Source organism: Octopus bimaculoides, chromosome 10 (genome assembly GCF_001194135.2).
Source record: "Octopus bimaculoides isolate UCB-OBI-ISO-001 chromosome 10, ASM119413v2, whole genome shotgun sequence".
Taxonomy (NCBI): Eukaryota; Metazoa; Mollusca; class Cephalopoda; order Octopoda; family Octopodidae; genus Octopus; species Octopus bimaculoides.
In genome coordinates this window covers 70,594,833-70,614,925 of record NC_068990.1, presented here as the reverse complement: position 1 = coordinate 70,614,925, position 20,093 = coordinate 70,594,833, and the positions used below count along the sequence as shown (strand labels likewise).

The following is a 20,093-nucleotide window of genomic DNA, read 5'->3' as shown; positions in this document are numbered from 1 at the left end:
TCAACGCTAACAATGATACAGCAATTTAAAGTTCATTGCACTGATCAAATTTTTGTACCTGACAAGTTGTAACATATTAATCATATGCAAATCAGTTCTTGCAGTCTCTTTCAATTGGCCTGTAAAAATAAGATGCACATATGAAATGCAGAGGATTCCAGAAAGGAGCCCACTATCAAAAACAAGTTAACTTGGTTCCTGTGTCTCATGTGCACATGCATAGAATCAAGTATACTCAGTTTCCAAGTAGTAAGGCTTAAAGTCATGAGTTCTTATTATTCTAACATAATGTGTCATAAACCACACAATATATCATATCTACTTCAGCCAATTCATAATATTTGCCTCAGATGAATCTAGATAGAAATAAATATCAATCCTTTCACTTTTCAGCTTTAACCCTTTAGTGATCAGATTAATTTGTCAAAAGTAATCCTTATTTATGCACATTTAAAAAATTTATCTGATATTATTTTGTAGCTTCAAGATAGGAAAGATGTAATTGTTTATTTTTAGAATGACATTGCAGGGTAGGTGTGAGAGGCTGGTTCTGGCCAGTTTGAGCATAAAATGTGTAGAATATCTGGGCCAGATACAGCCGGTTTAAACACTAAAGGGTTAAAGTTAACCTCAACAATGACATTCAGCAGTGAAAAACATTTTCTCCTTGCAAATGTTTGATTCTTTGTGATAATAGCAGAAAACCTTTTACCCCAATTATGAAAATAACAAAATACTTTAATGAATTCTCCCCTAATTATATGAGGCAGAGCTGATGACCTACATAACAGTTTTTATAACATAATATAGTTGCTATATTTTACCACTTAGTGTTCTTGTTTAGGAACAAGAGCCACAGAAATGAGACCACAATAAGTTAAATATATAACCTAGTTTTTTATTGATTTATATAGTAGAATTGGGGAGTATAGATGCAGTCAACAACTTGGAAGTGTTTGGCAGTGGTTAAGAAGCATACTTCCCAACCATGTGCTTTCAGGTTCAGTACCACTCACTATATGGTACTCTGGGCAAGTGTCATCTATTATAGTCATGGGCTGACCAAAAGGCTTGTGAATGGATTTGGTGGATGGAAACTGAAAGAATACTGTGTGTACTTATATATACATTTATACCGCCTGACTGGCCCTCGTGCCGGTGGCACGTAAAAAGCACCCACTACACTCTCTGAGTGGTTGGCGTTAGGAAGGGCATCCAGCTGTAGAAACTCTGCCAAATCAGATTGGAGCCTGGTGTAGCCATCTGGTTTCACCAGTCCTCAGTCAAATTGTCCAACCCATGCTAGCATGGAAAGCGGACGTTAAACGATGATGATGATATTGCTTTTGGTAGCCTAAGGACTCACATGAGGAGTCACCACATGAAGTGAATGAATAACATGGGTGGATGGTAGTAATAGTAATGTGGGTGTGTTGTTGACTGTCTATTTGATTGTATCTTTTCATCTGTCTTCTAATTGAACTATCATGTCATCTATCATGTCATCTTCGACAGGAGAGTATGTCACACACACACACACACATATATATATATATATATACACACACACACACATATATACACAAACACACACACATATATATATACACACATACATACCTCTGTGTGTGTGTATGTGTACACATGTATTTGCTTATCTTTGCACTTCTCAATAATTGCAAGCTATAAGCAGTGATATTGTTGTCATTCTCCTTCTCAACAAATCATTCACTGACTTTGCACCTTCTAAGACAGGTGGAATAAGAGATCCTTTATGTGAAGCAAGGGTTAGTGATAGCAATGTCATCTGGTGACAAAAACAATGCCTCACTTATGCATTTGTCTAACCCGTGCTAGCATGAGAAACAAACATAAACAAACACCAGTGGAAAATGAAATACCCAAGGATTGTGCAACAAGCTCAGTGGGTTACACCAAGTGGTTGATCACTGAACCAGTGGTTCAAACCATTTTGCATTGGTTCTGTCAACAAAATAGTTTATAGAAAGAATCAAGAAAATGGGTTTTGATAAATATATTTTACTTGTTTCAGTCATTGAACTGTGACCATGCTGGGGCATTGCCTTGAAGGGTTTTAGTCAAACAAATTAGACCCCAGAACTTATGTTTTTTTTAAAAAAAGTCTGATACTTATTCTATTGGTCTCTTTAGCCAAACCACTAAGTTATGGGGACATAAACAAAGTAACACCGATTGTCAAGTGGTGTCATTGTGGCGAGAACATAAATACAAAGACACACACACACATATATCTATCTATCTGTCTATATATATATATATATATATATATATATATATATATATATATATATATATATATATATATATATATATATATATATATATATATATATAGACACATATATCTATCTATCTGTCTCTATATATACACACACACAATGAGCATCCACACAATTTCCATCTGCTAAATTCACTTGCAAGGCATTGGTCAGCCCAGGTCTGTAGTAGAAGACACTTGCCTAAGATGCTGTGCAGTGGAACTGAACCTGAAATCACATGGATGCAAAGCAAGCTTCTTAACTGCACAGCCATGTTGTTTATAGTTTATTGTCTATTTCTGTTGCCATGGGAACAAAAGTATAAAAATAGCTGAATAGATGAAAGATATCTGAATGGAAAATTAGAGGCTTGTATTGTCCCTGACATATTCTGTATCTTAGATAAGGTACTAAACTCTCCTGTGTCACTTATCTCTAACACTAATATGATGAGAAATTAATTGGAAATGATATTTGTTTTGGTCATTAGAGCTAAGATGAAATCTTGTGAGATTTTATTATCTTCCAACTTTTCTGCATTTTGAAGTTTATAAACAGATCAAGTTAGATGAATGAGAGAGAAATATGGACAGTCTTACCTGGTTACTGTAGGACTCAGTGAGGTGGGGAACAATAACTTGTACATGTCCTTTAGTCCCCATTGTACCAGATTCAAGAAGAGCACGCTGGTTGGTGACACAACGACTAGTAGGGAAAAAGGAGTCAAAATGAGTAAAACATAACTGAATACACCCACACATACATGCTCATGCACACACACACACACACATACCCAAGTTGATCATATTGACCCATTATTTTTATGACTGGTACTTACTTTATCAATCACTATTTGTTGCACTGCTAAGTTACAGAACATAAGCAATGAAACTGCTTTTTTTCTTGCTGACACCAATACATATATCATTACCAGAAGAGCATAAAGTTTGCATATAGTTCATAATTGTGCTCAACAAGTGTTTCAAGATAAACACCATCAAATGTAAAATTACATAATTATGATACATAACTAATTTAGATAAAATTAAGTCAAATTTATTCAAAAATAGTGTTTAACCAAATCATCAAGAAGGTTATGCTATACTGAGCACAATTCAAGTATGAATAATATGTGAAATTTATGTTTTTCTGCTAAATATATAGTTTTTAAAAATCATTTAATGTCAATTATAAACATCCATGCAAGTTGATCCCATTTAGATTCAACAATTTGCTATTTACTGAGTTTTAGTTACTATGGATTTATTTTTTGATGTTTATACATCAATTCTCTCACTCCCTCTTTATAGCATATAAAGAGGGTAATGTTCACCACTCACTGCATTCCCCTTTCTCTGCCGCTCTATTTTTCACTTGCCTTTGGCACTCTCACAAGTTTGTTGCCCATTCATCCAATCCAATATTCTGTATCACTTCAATTATATTCACCTCCCTGTGCCTTGAGGGTGTGCTCCAACACATTCTCACCACCATTCTCTCTCTCTCTCTCTCTCTTTTCCAACTGAGGTAGCCATGCTTCTCCTTCACTGCAAGATATCTGTTTCTGTTCCATCTACCATATTCTAACCTCTTTATCACCTGGCACGAAGCCACCTCCCACAATACTATTCCTCCTCTTTGAGTGGGCATTGTCATGTAAGTTACTTGATAACCTCACAGCTGCTGGTTCCATGTAATAAGCACCTAAGAAGATACCAAAACAATGCCAAAGCAGAGAGTAGAGCCTGGTGCAGCCCTCTGGCTTGCCAGCTCCTGTCAAATGGTCCAATCCATGCCAACATGGAAAATGGATGTTTGATGATGATGATGATTTATGCATATATGGCGTCTGGAGCAGTCTTCCAGCTTGCCAGCCCTGGTCAAACCATCAAACCCATGCCAGCATGGACAACAGCCATTAAATGATAATGATGGTGATGATATGTATGCATGTATATATATATATAATACAATAGAACCTTGCAGTATGAGTGCATCATTGTATGAGGAATTTGCTGTACAAGTTGAGGCTCGTGCAAATTTTTGTCTTGAAGTACGAGTGGAAATCCGCAGTACGAGCAAGTCTCATACAAGCTACCACTAGTTGGTGCTCACACATACTCTCCCAACAAACACAGTCTCTGCTCGCTCAGTTCATGCATATCTCATGGCAGCATTAACGTCGTGTTTTTCCCAGTGTTTTTGCTTAGTTTTGTGCATTTTTTGCTATTATTTTATGATAATTAGTTGTGTTAGCCAAATCATAAGAATGTTAGTGCAAAGGACAGTGCTGAGAAGAAGAAAAAGCTGATTATGATAGAATTGAAGTAGGAAATCATTGATAAACGTGAGAGAGAGTGCGTGTAGTGGACTTAGCATGTCAATATGACCGAAGCATGTTGATGATCTGCACCATCCTAAAGAAAAAGGATGAGATCAAGGCTGTTACAACAGCAAAGGGTGTCTCCAGGCTCTCTAAGCAATGAATATCTGTCTACAAAAGGATGGAAAAATTGCTTGTCCTGTGAATCAATAAGAAGCAACTTGCAAGGGATATGATTATGGAGACCATCATCTGCGAGAAAGTATGAGCACTGTATGGGGATCTCCTGAAGCAGAACCCTAGAACATTGACAGAGGAGACATCAGCAGACGCATCTAAGGCCAGTTGTGGCTGGTTTGATAATTTCAAGAAGTGAACTGATGTTCATAGCATCATCAGATATGGAAAAGCAGTGAGTTCTGACACAAAGGCAGCTGAAGATTTCATGCATGAATTCTGACAGCTCATTGCAGCTGAGGGATACATCGCACAACAGGTATTCAACTGTGATGAAACTAGCCATTTTTGGCAAAAAAAAAAGCCCAGAAGAACCTACATGACTGCAGAAGAGAAGAAAATGCCAGGCCACAAGCCTATCAAAGATAGGCTATGCCCTTTGTGCCAATGTGAGTGGAGACTTGAAAATTAAGTCACTACTTGTCTACCATTCTGAAAACTTATGAGCATTCAAGTTGCACAAAATCCTGAAAGAGAAGCTGCAGGTCATGTGGGGGGCAAACATGAAAGCCTGGATCACCAGGCAATTCTTCTCCAAGTGGGTCAACCTTGTCTTCAGACCAACAGTGAGAAAGTATCTAGTGGAGAACAATCTTCAACCTCAACTATGTTCCTGCTCACCCTCCTAACCTTGAAGATGATATCTAGGATGAATTTAAATTTATAAAAGTTATGTACCTTTCATGCAACACCACCACTATCTTGCAGCCCATGGACCAACAGATAATTTCTAATTTTAAGAACTTGTACACCAAACACCTGTTTCTTCGGTGCTTTGAAGTCATTGAAATTACAAATCTAACCCTTTGTGAGTTTTTGAAAGGAGCACTACAACATTGTAAACCACCTGAAAAATCATTGATATGGCCTGGCAATGTAGCAGAGGACAGTGTAATGGAGAATGCTATCTCTATGAGTGACATAAAAGTTGTGTTGGTAAAGCGGCAATATGTTTCTGAATTTGTAGAAAAATATCATCCTGAAAAAGTAGCTACAGGTTGTGCAGCTGCTTTATTTAATGACACTGCTCTGGCGCATTTATGTAACATTTTGAAAGGCAGGAAAAAGCAGACTTCTCTTGATATGTTTCTAATGAAACGACCTGCAAGTGTAAAAAGTGAAGAAAGTGTGTCTAAAAAGCCGAAATTAAGTGAGAGAGAAAACATCAGAAATTATTCTTCATGAAGTCTTAATGGAAGGAGATTCACCTTCCAAACAGTAATCCTCCTCCTCTTTGCTCTATCGTCTTCCTTACACACTAATTGTCCCATCTTTAAGGTAATTCAGTTAATAAAACCAGTTTACATATTTCTTATGCATTCTCTTTTTTATAATTTTTCATAATTATCATTTTACTTGTAGCTACACCATTTGTTTATTTTGGGGTGGCTTTGGTGGGTTGGAATGGATTAATTATATTTTAGTTAATTTCAATGGAAAAAATTGATTTGTAAAATGAGTAAATTCTAAAACGAGCTCGGTCATGGAATGAATTAAACTCGTACTGTGAGGTATCACTGTATACTGAGAAATGCATAAATATAGGCAACTACATCAGTACAAGTCTATAAACAACATGAACATGATTGAAAATAGATATATGGAGTTTATTTTTATGAATTAGAAAAAGTTATCTGCCTCTCCTACCTGTCCATATAGCGCCGTGCTTCAACATTGTCTAATGCATTAATTAGAATATGTTGGTTTTCGAAGAAAGTATCAGTATAGATTGTGTGTTCTGTTTGGGGACACACTAAACAAAAACAGGAAAAATGAAGATGTAAGAAAAAAGATCTTTGTATTTTATTTATCAGAAAAAATATTTCAATGTAATAAAGGTAAAATATAAAAGATAAAGATGAAAGGTAAGAATAAGGTATACCTTTAATGATAGCTTATAATGATGGTATAGGGCAAATAATTTCAGGGAGACAATTATGTTGATTGTATTGAGCTTGGTACACAATATTGGGAACATCAGATGATAAAATTAATTTGGGAAAACTAAAGTGTACACACACAGAGTTTTGAAAGTATTACCAAGGGTTTATTTGAGAAATTTCCTCAGAGTTTTTCTAAACCTTTGCTAAGAGTTTTCATTTCTTATACTAAATCTAAATTACAGCCTCCACATGTATTTCAATTTAAAAGCTTATCTGTGATATCATGCTTTAATACTTGGTATTTATAGACACTGAGTTTTAATAACAGTCATAAAGATTGGTGCTGACTTCATTGTTTTGTAGCAATGTTAAGACTTTAAAGGTATGGCAGTTTGTCAGGTACACTTTACAGAAGGCCTGGCCAACTTGAATTACATTGCAGGTCACTATAATCACAGAAAGGTTTTTGAGAGCTGCTTGTATACTAACAGAATTGAAAGCATTTTGCTTTCTCATGCTATTATTACAATAATGAATGAATGATTGTTGATTCAACATGAAATATTATCATTGTAAAAACAGTGTTCTTTTATTTGTTTCAGTCATTTGACTGTGAACAAATCGACCCCAGGACTTATTCTTTGTAAGCCTAGTACTTATTCTATCGGTCTCTTTTGCCGAACCACTAAGTTATGGGTACGTAAACACACCAACATTGGTTGTCAAGCAATGATGGGGGGACAAACACAGTCACACAAACATTTACATATATATATATATATATATATATATACATACATATATATATATAATAATATTAGGGACAAAATCCAAAATTACAGGTAAAAACTCAATTAAAATCAATTTATAAAAAATTAAAATTAAATTGAGCTTTATAGATAAAATATATATAAAATATATAGTTTTAGGGAAAATAACCAAGTTTCAAGAACTCATAGATGAAAATCCACTATCACATATAGAAAAATTAACAATTAAAAGCACAATAAATGAGTATAATATAAAGCAAAGTAAATATCATAAGATAAATATAATATAATATAATACGATGGGCTTCTTTCAGTTTATTTCTACCAAATCCACTCACAAGGCTTTGGTCGGCCTGAGGCTATAGTAGAAAACACTTGCCCAAGGTGTCATGCAGTGGGACTGAACCTGAAACCATGTGGCTGGTAAGCAAGCCACTTACTACACAGCCTAGTAGTATCATTCTTTTTTCACTTTTCATTACAATCCTTAATTACTGATAAAATTTTTAAATGTTTAAATAAACCTGTTTCAAGAGAGTATCAAGTGAGCCACAAGATAAACGTCTGTGGGCTGCAAGATAAACGTCTGCAGGCCTCAGGTTGATCAGCCCTGCTCTAGAGTGACAGTTACCATAAACTTCTTAAATGTGTATTAAATGCAAATGAATATATAAATATATATATATATATATATATATATATATATATATATTTATTTAAGGTGTATTCCATTAGGAACATAATAGAGTACAAAATGGAGCTCATTCACCCTTAGAATTACCAAATAGCCTGTAGTATTATGGTAAACTTCCAAATCTAGGTTTAGGCATTCATCACATGTGAAAATAAAATTGAAAAAATTGAATCAACAAGAACGAGTATGGTTAGACAGCAATTTAATAAACACTACACAGGTTTTGATACAACATAGATCCACATATACACAGGATATAAAATAAACAACTTACACAAGATTTAATGTAAGTATCATCTGAGGAGATACATCTGGATCCCATTATACAGGTAAACCATTGCTTATTTAAAATCTTGTGTATATGTGGATCTATGTTGTATCGAGACATGTGTAGTATTTATTAAATAGCTATCTAACTTTACTCCTTCTTGTTGACACTATTGTTTTCAATTTTTTATATATATATATATATATATATATATATATATATATATATATATCATCCAACCCATGCCAACATAGAAAGAGGACATTAATTGATGATGATGATGACATATATATACAAACTATAGAAACTATGTGTGTGTATCACCATCATCATCATCATCCATCTTCCCTGTTGTACTGGAAATGACAATATCTGATGAGTCAGAAGGCTATGCTAAGCTCCAATGCCTGTTTGTCGTTAGTTTTTATAGTTGGATGCCCTTCCTAATGCCAACCACTTTAAAAGTGTATGGGATGCATTTTTTCATGGCACCAGCACTAGTAAGATTGCCATACAGTCTGCAAAACTAAAAATCCCTTAAAACACACATACACATGTGTAATCATTGAAATGAAATCAAAGAATTATATATTCTTTACCTTTATTTTGATGTGCATCAATTTTGAGAGCTGAAATTAGAAAAAATTGGAATCAATGAAGCATTTTTAGATGATTTATTTTATGAAAAATATTGTCAATAGCTGTACCTGTCAGTCACATCCACACACACAGAGGAATAACACATACAACAATGGGTCTGCCTGTGGTTCACTATATTTCCAGTGGTGAAAATAATCAAAGACTGTTTGTGCAACATGGGCAGAATAAAATATCACAAAATAATTTTGTTTGACATACTGGTTTAGTGTTTTTTTTTTTTTTACCAATGTGTATATCTTTCACTGATATACATAGCAATATATATGTATATACATATACAAAAAGCTTCTTTACAGTTTCCATCTACCAAATTACACTCATAAAGCATTTTTGAACCCAAAACTATGGTCGAAGTTTTTCAGCACTGTGAGAATGAACTTGAAACTGTGTAGTTACAAAATGAGCTTCTTAACCACACAGCCATGCTTGTACTTGAAGCAAGAATATTTCAAAGATATCTCTGCCTAAAGAGATAAACAGCTCATATTTTACTGAAATAGCTTCCATGATACCAGACTTTACATAAATAGCATTTGTTAAAAAATTTGTAAGATTCAAGAAATAAGTTGACAATATTCTACAAGTACATCAGAACCAAAACTAAGAATGAATCCATGGCTTCACATCCCATGTGAAATGTTAAGAACTCACCAGGGTTTATCTGTAAGACAGAATTGGCTGCTGTTGTACTCTTAGGGTGCTACAGGAGAAAATGGTAAGGAAATATTTAGAATTAGTAGTTTCAGTTGATAATTGTAAAAAAGCAAAAGAAATTGTCAAGATATCCTATTGAAAACCAGTGACTTACTCTAATATGTTGAGGTCGGAACAGAAACTGTCGATTTAAGTTTGATTTTTCAATCAAATCATTATCTGTGATAGTAATCTGCAATATGAAAAATTAAGATTAGAGATTAATTCTTCAACTGTTCTTGTTTTTGTTTTAAGTTTGCTTTTATCTTAGTGACATTTATTAAGTTTAGCTTTCTCAGGTTTCATTCCTTATAAAAATGAAACATCTTGTGTATGCTACCAAAGTGGTTGTGAGACTAAAATTTACATCACTTCTGTGACTTGATTGAAAGAGTTAATTAACACTGAGGAATGAGAATTAAATTTTCAGTCTTAGTTTAATTCATAGTTGGAAACAATTTTCCTTTTCATCTCTTTGAAATGGCTAACAAAGCATCAATGATACACCGTATCCACCTGAGACTACTCCTAGGTATGTGATAGAAACTTTAAAAATTTCATGCTAACTTATGTTCTAAACACCTGCCTAATAATGACAGTTATTTTATTAAATCTTCATTATTTTCAAAATTTATTAAAACAAAGACACGATTGAAACATGGTAACGAAAGATCAGGTGAACCATGGAATCTGTTCTATACACAGAACTGAGAGGTTTTAGTTGCATGTATGACAGGCTCAATACAATTCCATTAACCAAATTTTACAAAAAAAAACAATAGGGCAAGCCAGAATAGAAGACACTTGCCCCAGGTTGGCACCTGGTGGGATCAAACCCAGATTTATATAGTTGTGAAGTAAGCTTACTAACTACATAGCCACCAACTATCACACATAAACTAATGTGTTTGTCCTATTGCTACTAAAGGATATTGATTTTTAGTGGTGAGCAGGTCATTGTTTTAAACCACCCAGTCATCACAACATGACAACAAGCAGATAATTTACATGATGTCAGAATAAATAATAATGTTTCTGTGTGTTTAATGCATGTTTATATGTCACTGTTCTTCAAAGTGGAGTGATATACAGTCATTGTACAAACCAAACCATCTCCTTGAGTCGCTAAACCAAGCAAAGCAAAGTTTTTCAACATTTCACACCCAATGGCTCCACATCCAACCTAAAAAAAAATTAAATGGCCAGACATCAGTAAATAACATAACTAGCACTGAACGGCTAGATAATGATCATATTGAACAGATGATGATGATGATGATGATGATGATGATGATGGTGACAATGGGGTGTGGGGGGATGATTAGTACAATTGGCTCTGGTGGGATTTCAACTCAAAATGTAAAAATTTGAAACAAATACTACAAGGCACTTGGATGCTGTAATAATTCTGCCAATCCACCGCCCTGAACCATAGCCATAATAACAACAAAAATAATAACAATAGTTTATCATTTAGGCACAAGGTCAGCAATTTTAAGGGGAGGGGATCAATCACTACCATCAGCACTAGAGTTTGACTGGTACTTTATATTATTGACAGGATTTGAAATCAGAAAGTAAGGAGCCAGAACAAGAGCTGCAAAGCATTTCTTTCAATGCTCTAACAACATCTACAACAGCAATAATAATAATAATCCTCTCCACTACAGGCACAAAGCCTGGAACTTTTGGGGAGGGAGATAGTTGATTACATTGACCCCAGTACTTTTTTCAGTGATCCCCGAAAAGATGAAAGGGCAAAATCAACCTCAGCAGAAATTAGCAATAATAATAATAATAATAATACCAGGCAGTAGCTCTCATGGCTTCTGGTCTTAACTGATTGTAAGTGTTCACATGTACATGTTTTGTCTTGGTATAAAAGATGGGCTACAGCAAATATTCTGCTCAATACCACAGATTTGTTTGTCAGTTACTTGACCATCACCAGTTGAGCATGTCCCTTAGTGGCTGACAATATGTGCATCTCTGATTACAAGCAGTAGTGGGGGAGTGTCATAGCCATGTGTTGAGAGGAATTATTTGGGGTTTGAATAATTCACCTCTGGAAACATTGTTGTGTCGTTCATCATCCTTAAATAACCTTTATTTGGGTAACTTTTGAGCAGGAAGGGCTACTTGATCTGAAGAAAATTCTAACTGGGTCCCACCTGCTAGATCACATACTGCTTATCTTGATATGAGATCACCATATCATGCACATATGGTTGTGATGCATGTGCCTGGTGTACCCTTATCAGACAGGTAGTCATGATGGGTATATTGGGCTTTATGTATTGGTACCCCAGGGTCACTTTGATGGCATGTGCTGCTCTCTCACTCAATAATAATAATAATAATAATAATAATAATTACAGGAGAGTCAGTCATGAAAAAGTTTATAATATGTGTTGAAGCCATTTACATTATGTTACTCACCATAAACAAATGGATGTTCCTAAGTTTATATAAGGTGTTGTCTCCAATACACAGTCTTAACAAATCATAACGGTCATTCCTTGAAGAGAACAAGCATCAACACATTTTTATAAAGAGAAACAAACATCAATGGGTAATGTTTTACAACAGAATTAAACTTTTAACACAAAAAAATCCCTTTCTTCTATTGTTAGGGAAGATTCAAAATGAAAATTATTGATCTATTGATCAAATTAACAGCTTGGAGTAGTAATGGGCTGAGCAAATAGAGGAGTTCATACATTGACACAGCTCAATCTGTTTAATATAGGACTTGAGTCTCTCTCAGTAAATTTCCTGATCATTTTTCAAACAAAGATCACAACATGTTTTATGTTCCATATCTTAAATGATCACAAAGAAGAATCATTGATCACAACCAGAAATATGACTTCAAGGATTCATGTGATTAACTATCTCTTAACCATTTGTCAGTTTATAAACAGAGTTGACTAAGAATAAGACCTAACAATCAAACATCATTGGACACTATGTTAACAATTTGAGACAGTTAACAAGTACCATTCCTATCTGGGAGATTGTTCTAAAACTTAATGAAGGCAGATTAAAGATTTCACTTTACTAGTAATTATAAAATGACATCAAAGACAAAATATGGCCTATTTTTGTTATCTTAGTAGTCAGAAGAAGAGGAATTGGTGATCAGTAATACCTGTAAAGCACCAAGAAGTAACAGAGAGTAATCTCTGCTACTTCTCAGTGCTATGCACATATATACATACACACAAGTATATATCCGTGTTTGATTTCATGTATAGTTATGTTACAAAAACAGTCCAATACAATTAAGTAGAAATCCTCACACTTATTTTTACAAGTAAAAGGTTGACAGTGTCTTCAAAGTCTCTGATTGATAAGTTGCCTATATCAGACTGTAAAGTATTTTGGTTCACCAAATAGTATACATATTGTTGGTTCATCTTGTGGGTAAGTTACAGTGATTGTAAGGTAGGTGAAATTTAATATTGATTTTTGTGACATATCAACTCTGAAAGATGAAAGACAAAGTTGACCTCAGTGGGATTTGAAGCACAAGACATACTTTCAATATTTTAAGGACACAGATCATTTACCATTTAGCTGCTGTATATATGTTGTTATTGTTTAACCCCAGCTCAGCCCTCCTGTATTTCCCTAGGGTCATTGCATTTAGCTCCCTATCATTCAATGTAGCTTACATATTAAAATGGTTGAGTGTCCTTTGAAAGAGATTTAGTTGCTATTCCTGGCAGGATAAGTAACTATACAAAAGGCTTTCTGTGTCTTTTGAAGGAGATTTGTTTGCTATTCCTAGCAGTTTGAGCCCTTATATAAGTGGTGTCTTCCTGTTGGTTTGCTATGTTGTAGTGAAATGTTTGCGTTGTTATATTGACACAGAAATGAAGTCACACAGAATGGAACTATGATAAAATTGAAGAACTATGTAAAAATAACAGAAATGGTTGTGGTTAACAGGCAAAACTGAAAAGAATTTGAACGAAAATATTAACTGAGAGCCAATTGTTTCACTTACTTTGGATGGAAGCTGCTATCAGGGGCATCATTTAACATTACATCTGTCACATCTAAATAAAACTGTGAAAGAACAACCAACATAAAAATAAATAAATAATAAATAAAGAAATAATAATAATAATAATAATAATAATAATAATAATGAATAATAGGAGTGGCTGGACCTGTTCTTCGCTGCTTTGACCTGTCAGCAGCTGAAGACACAGAAACACTAATACAACCCAGCAGGACAACTGAAAAAATAACTCTAAAAGACTGGAATATCTAGTTTCCTGTGAATATTTTGAATTTCCCTCAAAATAAGTTAAGGAACTTACATATCTACAGCTTTCAAACATATAAACAATCAGCTTAGAAACTTTTAATATCTACACCTTCTGTGAATACCTATCATTTTTTTTTCTCCGAGTATTCGAAAATGTAAACATCCTCTTTATTTCAAGAACACTACAGTTTTCTTTGTTCGGACAGTCAAAAGATCATCTCCAGTAAATTTTGAAAGCTTCATATCTACAATTTTCTGAGGAAAAATTTTAACTTCCTTTACTTTCCGTTCCTTTTTACCTGAATATTCGAAAATGTAAACATCCTTTTTATTGAAAAAGAAAAAAACACACCACAGTTTTCTCTGAATGGACATACAAACACCTCAAAAAATTTAGAAACTTTAATATCTCTAATTTTGTGTGAACATTTTGTCTTCCCTTCTTCCCTGACTAACAGAATATGTAAACATGCCTTTTATTGTAACAACACAATTAAATGCACGATAAAATTTAAGGAAGTAAACACCTGCCTATATATACATACTGCACAACTAAAAAAACTGTAAACCACAGCAAAATTTTTAAAAAGAAAAGAAAAATTCCAAAAGAAAAAGAAATTCAGAAATTCAAAAATCCAACAAGGTGAACATCTCTTCTTCCTACTATTCCCAAAGACTGGAATATCTACAATTTCCAGTGAATATTTTAAATTTCCCTCAAAATAAAATCAGTTAGGAAACTTACATACCTACAGCTTTCGAATACACAAATGATCAGCTTAAAAAAAAACAAAACCCTTTAATATCTACAACTACTGTGTGAATACTTATCCTTTCCTCTCTCCCTGAAAATGTAAACATCATCCTCCCTTTTATTCTAAGAACACTACCATTTCTCTCTGTGCGGTCATAAAAAAGACCACATTTAGTAAATCTTAAGACTTTACTATCTACAACTTGTTTCCTTTTCTTTTTGACTCTCCCTAAGTATTCGAAAATGTAAACATCCTTTTTATTGCAAAAGTCCTACTGTGTTCTCCAACTGGACAGACAAACGAACTTCTCAAGAAAACTTTAAAACTTTAATATATTACCCAAATACGTAAACACACCTTTTATTGCAACAGCACAATTGAATTCATAACTTCAAAAATTCAACGACATGAATATCAGTATATATGTATGTGTGTGTGTATGTATATATATATATATGTGTGTGTGAGTGTATTATTATTGTTGGTTTTTCTACCAGTAATTACAAAAAGAACAGGTTGAATTGCTTCTTTTCAAGGCAGTGCTTTCAGTGGCCACTGGTAATAGTAAACACATTTGACCTCTGCTGACCCAAAGGGTGCGAAGATTTTTTGTCTCTATGGCTGACCTCCCCACTATCTGCCAAATCTATTTACAGACCTGTAGAACATGATCTATTCACCAAACTACTACCCAACTATTTCCTCCAGCAATGGTAGAGGTGCTAATGGTGATAAAAATAAAAATAAAAATAATATGCTGCAGCTGCTAATACTAAACACTACTAATGGTAATGAAACTGAAGCCAATGATAGTGACAGTGTTACACCCGGTAGGCTCAGAGATTCTGGTTCAGCTCCAGCCTGTTGATATCCAGAAAGGGACCACCACACACGGCATAGATGGAGCAAGCAAATTAATGCTGTGGTCATGGAGTGTTACTACCTGAGCAGCCCGGTAGATGAAAATGGTGCTGAAATTAGGGGCTACTGACAACTTATGTATGATCATTAGAGAGAAAAGGGATTGTTTCAACTCATGGAACAGAGACTGTGAGATCAAGCTAGAGCAATAAGAAAAAATTGGTTTGGTTCACAGAAGTAGAGCTTGAAGCTATCAAAGGACGCGTCATGGAAAATAGCAGCAGAGATAACAATGAAAATACATTTCTTACTAATAAGAGTAATCTCATAGTGCAGGAAAGGAGCAGTGGTAGTTTACTTGATGAGAGACATATAGATGATCTAAAAGAGGACAGTTAAACTAATGGTGACATGACAGATGAACAAAAGGCAATCTATGACAGAATAAAGGTAAGACTACGGGAGAATGATAGCAACATTATTTGCAACTTTAAAAAGGTTGATTGATGGAAATTGAACCAAGAAATGAAAAATGCCAATGAAATTCTGAAGTACGTCAGAACAAACAACATCACAGAAACAAATAATTTGATCAAGTATTGTTGTAGCAGAAAACATGGGTGTTGATGTCAAGAAAAAGAAACATAATGGGAGTGACAAAAGAAAAGATCCATGGTGGAAAGAAAGAATCCAGGCTCTCGAAGGAAATCTCTGTGTTAGACCAAAAAGAGAAAGGGAAGCTTAAAAATAAATAAAAATATGAGGCGCTGAAAAGGAAGTATAATATTGAAAGAAAGGGCCTGAAAGTAGCAACAGAGGAACTGAAATAGCGCCTCATTGCAAAGAAAGCAAAGATGGTAAGATACGACCAAAGAATGAAGGGTTACCATCAGAATAGGTTATTCAGAATAGATAAGAAGAGATTCTATAAAGAAATAAATAGAGTGTACAGATGAAGAGTTGATACCAGATAACATTGAAAGTCAAAGGTTTTGGAGTGACATCTGGAGCAAAGACAAGGAGCACAAGAAGGATGCTGAATGGTTGCAAAAACTGAAACAAACTGTAGTCTGTCCAAAACAGGCAGAACTAGTCATTTCACTGAGGGAAGTGAAGGAAATCAGCAAAAAAATGAGCAGCAGGAAGACCCCGGGACCAGATGGAGTTCAAGGCTACTGGATCAAAAGATTTGGTGAATGTCATGCACGAATAGCTGTGCAACTCAACACTTTGTTAAATGCCGACCAAGGAACACCAGAGTGGTTGACATTGGGTAGGACAGTGCTGTGCCTGAAAAACATTGAAAAAAGCAATATGGTAGACAATTACAGGCCGATATCCTGTTTGCCACTTATGTGGAAGTTACTGACTGGAGTCAATATATGAACATCTGAAAAAACATGGAGTCCTGCCACATGAGCAGAAGGGTTGCAAGCGTAAGTGCAGAGGTACCAAGGATCAACTCCTGATAGACAAAACTGTACTTATAGACTGCAAGAGGAGAGAAAGTAATTTAGCCATGTCATGGATCGTCTATCGTAAGGCGTACGATATGATCCCACATTCTTGGATTATAGAGTGTATTAACCTATTTCGTATTACATCGAATGTTGAGCAATTGCTTGGAAAAAGTATGGCGAAATGGAGGACGGACCTGACAGCATACGGAAGAAATTTAGGGACAGTAGAAATTAGGAGGAGCATCTCCTAAGGGGTCTGCCTGTCCCCACTGATCTTTGTACTGTGCTTGATACCACTAACACTGATTCTGAGGAAAGCAAAAGCTGGGTATGTATTCAAAAGCCACCAACAAAAAGTTAACCATTTGTTATTCATGGATGACCTCAAACTTTAAGGTAAAGATGAAGCCCAAGTCAGTTCCCTCGTTGATATAGTGTATACCTTCAGTGCTGATATCAAAATGGAGTTCGGACTGAGAAAGTGTGGTGTGTTAGTCTTGAAGAGAGGCAAAATCAAATGTATGGATGGGCTAACGATACAGTCGGGGGAGGTTATGAAGCAGATAGAAGAGACAGGCTATAAGTACTTGGGGATTTTGGAAATGGATAAATTGATGGAGAAAGAAATGACAGAAAAATTTAAGGTGGAATACTTGCACAGACTGAGACTGATCCTTAAGTCGAAATTAAACGGATGGAATAAGATCGAAGCTATCAACACCTAGGTGGTTTCACTCCTTAGATATGGAGCAGGGGTAATTGCAGTGCAGTTTCCTAGGTCTAACCAACAGTAGTATTATTCCCTTCAGGAGACTGTCACATTAAGTTGACAGCGTACAACTACTTCATCGTATCACAACTGCATAAATCTCTCTGAGAGATTTAGAAATGTATCATTTCTAGACAGTACTGCCTTATTGGCATTCATGCCAGTGGAACATTAAAAGTACATCCGAGTGTGATAGTTGCCAGGGCCATAGATTGGCTCCTGTGCCGGTGGCATGTAAAAAGTACCATTCGAACGTGATCATTGCCTTACCAACACATGTACTGGTGGCACGTGAAAGACAGCATTTGAGCATGGTTGTTGCCAGTGCTGCCGGACTGGCCCCCGTGCAGGTAACATGTAAAAAACACCTTTTGAGCGTGGTTGTTGTCAGAACCACCTGACTGGCCCTCGTGCCAGTGGCATTTAAAAGCACCCACTACACTCTTGAAGTGGTTGGTGTTAGGAAGGGCATCCAGCTGTAGAAACATTGCCAGATCAGATTGAGCCTGGTGCAACCTTCTGGCTCACCAGTCCACAGTCAAACTGTCCAACCCATGCCAGCAAGGAAAGCGGACGTTAAACGATGATGATGATGATGATGATGATAAAAGTATGAATGGCAAAGTCAACCTTGGTGAAATTTGAACTAAAAACATAAAGACAGACAAAATGTTGCTAAGCATTTTGTGTAGTATGCTTATAATTCTGCCAGCATGCCACCTTAATAACAACAATAACAACAATAATAATAATAACAATAATAATAATAATAATAATAATCCTTTCTATTATAGGCACAAGACCTGAAATTTGGGAGAGGGGGCTAGTCAATTACATCGATCCCAGTACTCAACTGGTACTTAATTTATTGATCCCAAAAAGGTTGAAAGGTAAAGTCAACCTTGGTGGAATCATAATAATAATAAAATTACAACTTGATTGGAGAGATTGTTTATCTTTTTCATCATCATCATCATCATCGTTTAACGTCCGCTTTCCATGCTAGCATGGGTTGGACGATTTGACTGAGGACTGGTGAAACCGGATGGCAACACCAGGCTCCAGTCTGATTTGGCAGAGTTTCTACAGCTGGATGCCCTTCCTAACGCCAACCACTCAGAGAGTGTAGTGGGTGCTTTTACGTGTCACCCGCACGAAAACGGCCACGCTCGAAATGGTGTCTTTTATGTGCCACCCGCACAAGCCAGTCCAGGGGCACTGGCAACGATCTCGCTCGAAAATCCTACAGGAGCCAGTCAGGCGGTACTGGCAACGGCCACGCTCAAAATGGTGCATCTCATGTGCCACCCGCACAAGAACCAGTCCAGGGGCACTGGCAACGATCTTACTTGGCTTGCCGGGTCTTCTCACGCACAGCCCATTTCCAAAGGTCTCGGTCCGTAGTCATCGCCTCGGTGAGGCCCAATGTACGAAGGTCTTGCCTCACCACCTCAGCCCAGGTCTTCCTGGGCCTACCTCTTCCATACAAAAATCTATTATTTGTTAGCATTTTTGCTCATTATTTCTCAGAATTACTTCACAAAGTAGTTTTACAATTAATTGCAGTACGTTAGCTGTGATTACTTACAGAATTAGTTACATTCTTATTACTTATCTAATATGAGTTTAATGAGATTTAATAAAATAGCAAGATCAGATAAATATTTTATTCCTCATATCTCAACATTTTTGATATTCGCAATATGATTGATTACTTGGTAAAAAGTGGATACTGTATTTAGTAACATTTAACAGTAACTTAAGGGGGCAAGCTGGCAGAGTCATTAGCACACCAGGTTAAATTTTTACTGGCATTTCATGTCTTCAAATTCTGAGTTCATATTCTGCTGAGGTCGACCTTGCTTTTCATCCTTTCAGGGCCAATAAAATAAATAACAGTTAAGCACTGGGGTTGATGTAGTTAACTTCCACCCCACTCAAACCTGCTGGCCTTGTGCCAAAATCTGAAATCAGTATTTGATAATAAGTTAGTAAAATCTGACATTTAAATAGCATCTGAAAATATTTAGACATACCTAAACATACATATAGATATATGATGATTACATATATATATATATATATATATATATATATGATTTTATATATATATATATATATATATATGATTTTATATATAT

General features: G+C 35.5%; 1 protein-coding gene across 1 annotated transcript in view; it reads right to left on the bottom strand.

Moving 5' to 3' along the window:
* The window catches only part of LOC106882356 (ubiquitin-like modifier-activating enzyme 6), a 295,927-nt gene that overhangs the window by 40,224 nt on the left and 235,610 nt on the right, over positions 1–20,093 (bottom strand). Inside the window, exons 12-20 of the mRNA XM_052970971.1 lie at positions 15,554–15,584; positions 13,841–14,100; positions 12,268–12,346; positions 10,934–11,011; positions 9,944–10,021; positions 9,787–9,835; positions 9,075–9,104; positions 6,508–6,613; positions 2,900–3,005 (exon numbers count right to left, since the gene is read on the bottom strand). Of these exons, the coding sequence (XP_052826931.1) occupies positions 2,900–3,005; positions 6,508–6,613; positions 9,075–9,104; positions 9,787–9,835; positions 9,944–10,021; positions 10,934–11,011; positions 12,268–12,346; positions 13,841–14,100; positions 15,554–15,584 (817 nt within the window). The remainder of the gene's footprint in view (positions 1–2,899; positions 3,006–6,507; positions 6,614–9,074; positions 9,105–9,786; positions 9,836–9,943; positions 10,022–10,933; positions 11,012–12,267; positions 12,347–13,840; positions 14,101–15,553; positions 15,585–20,093) is intronic.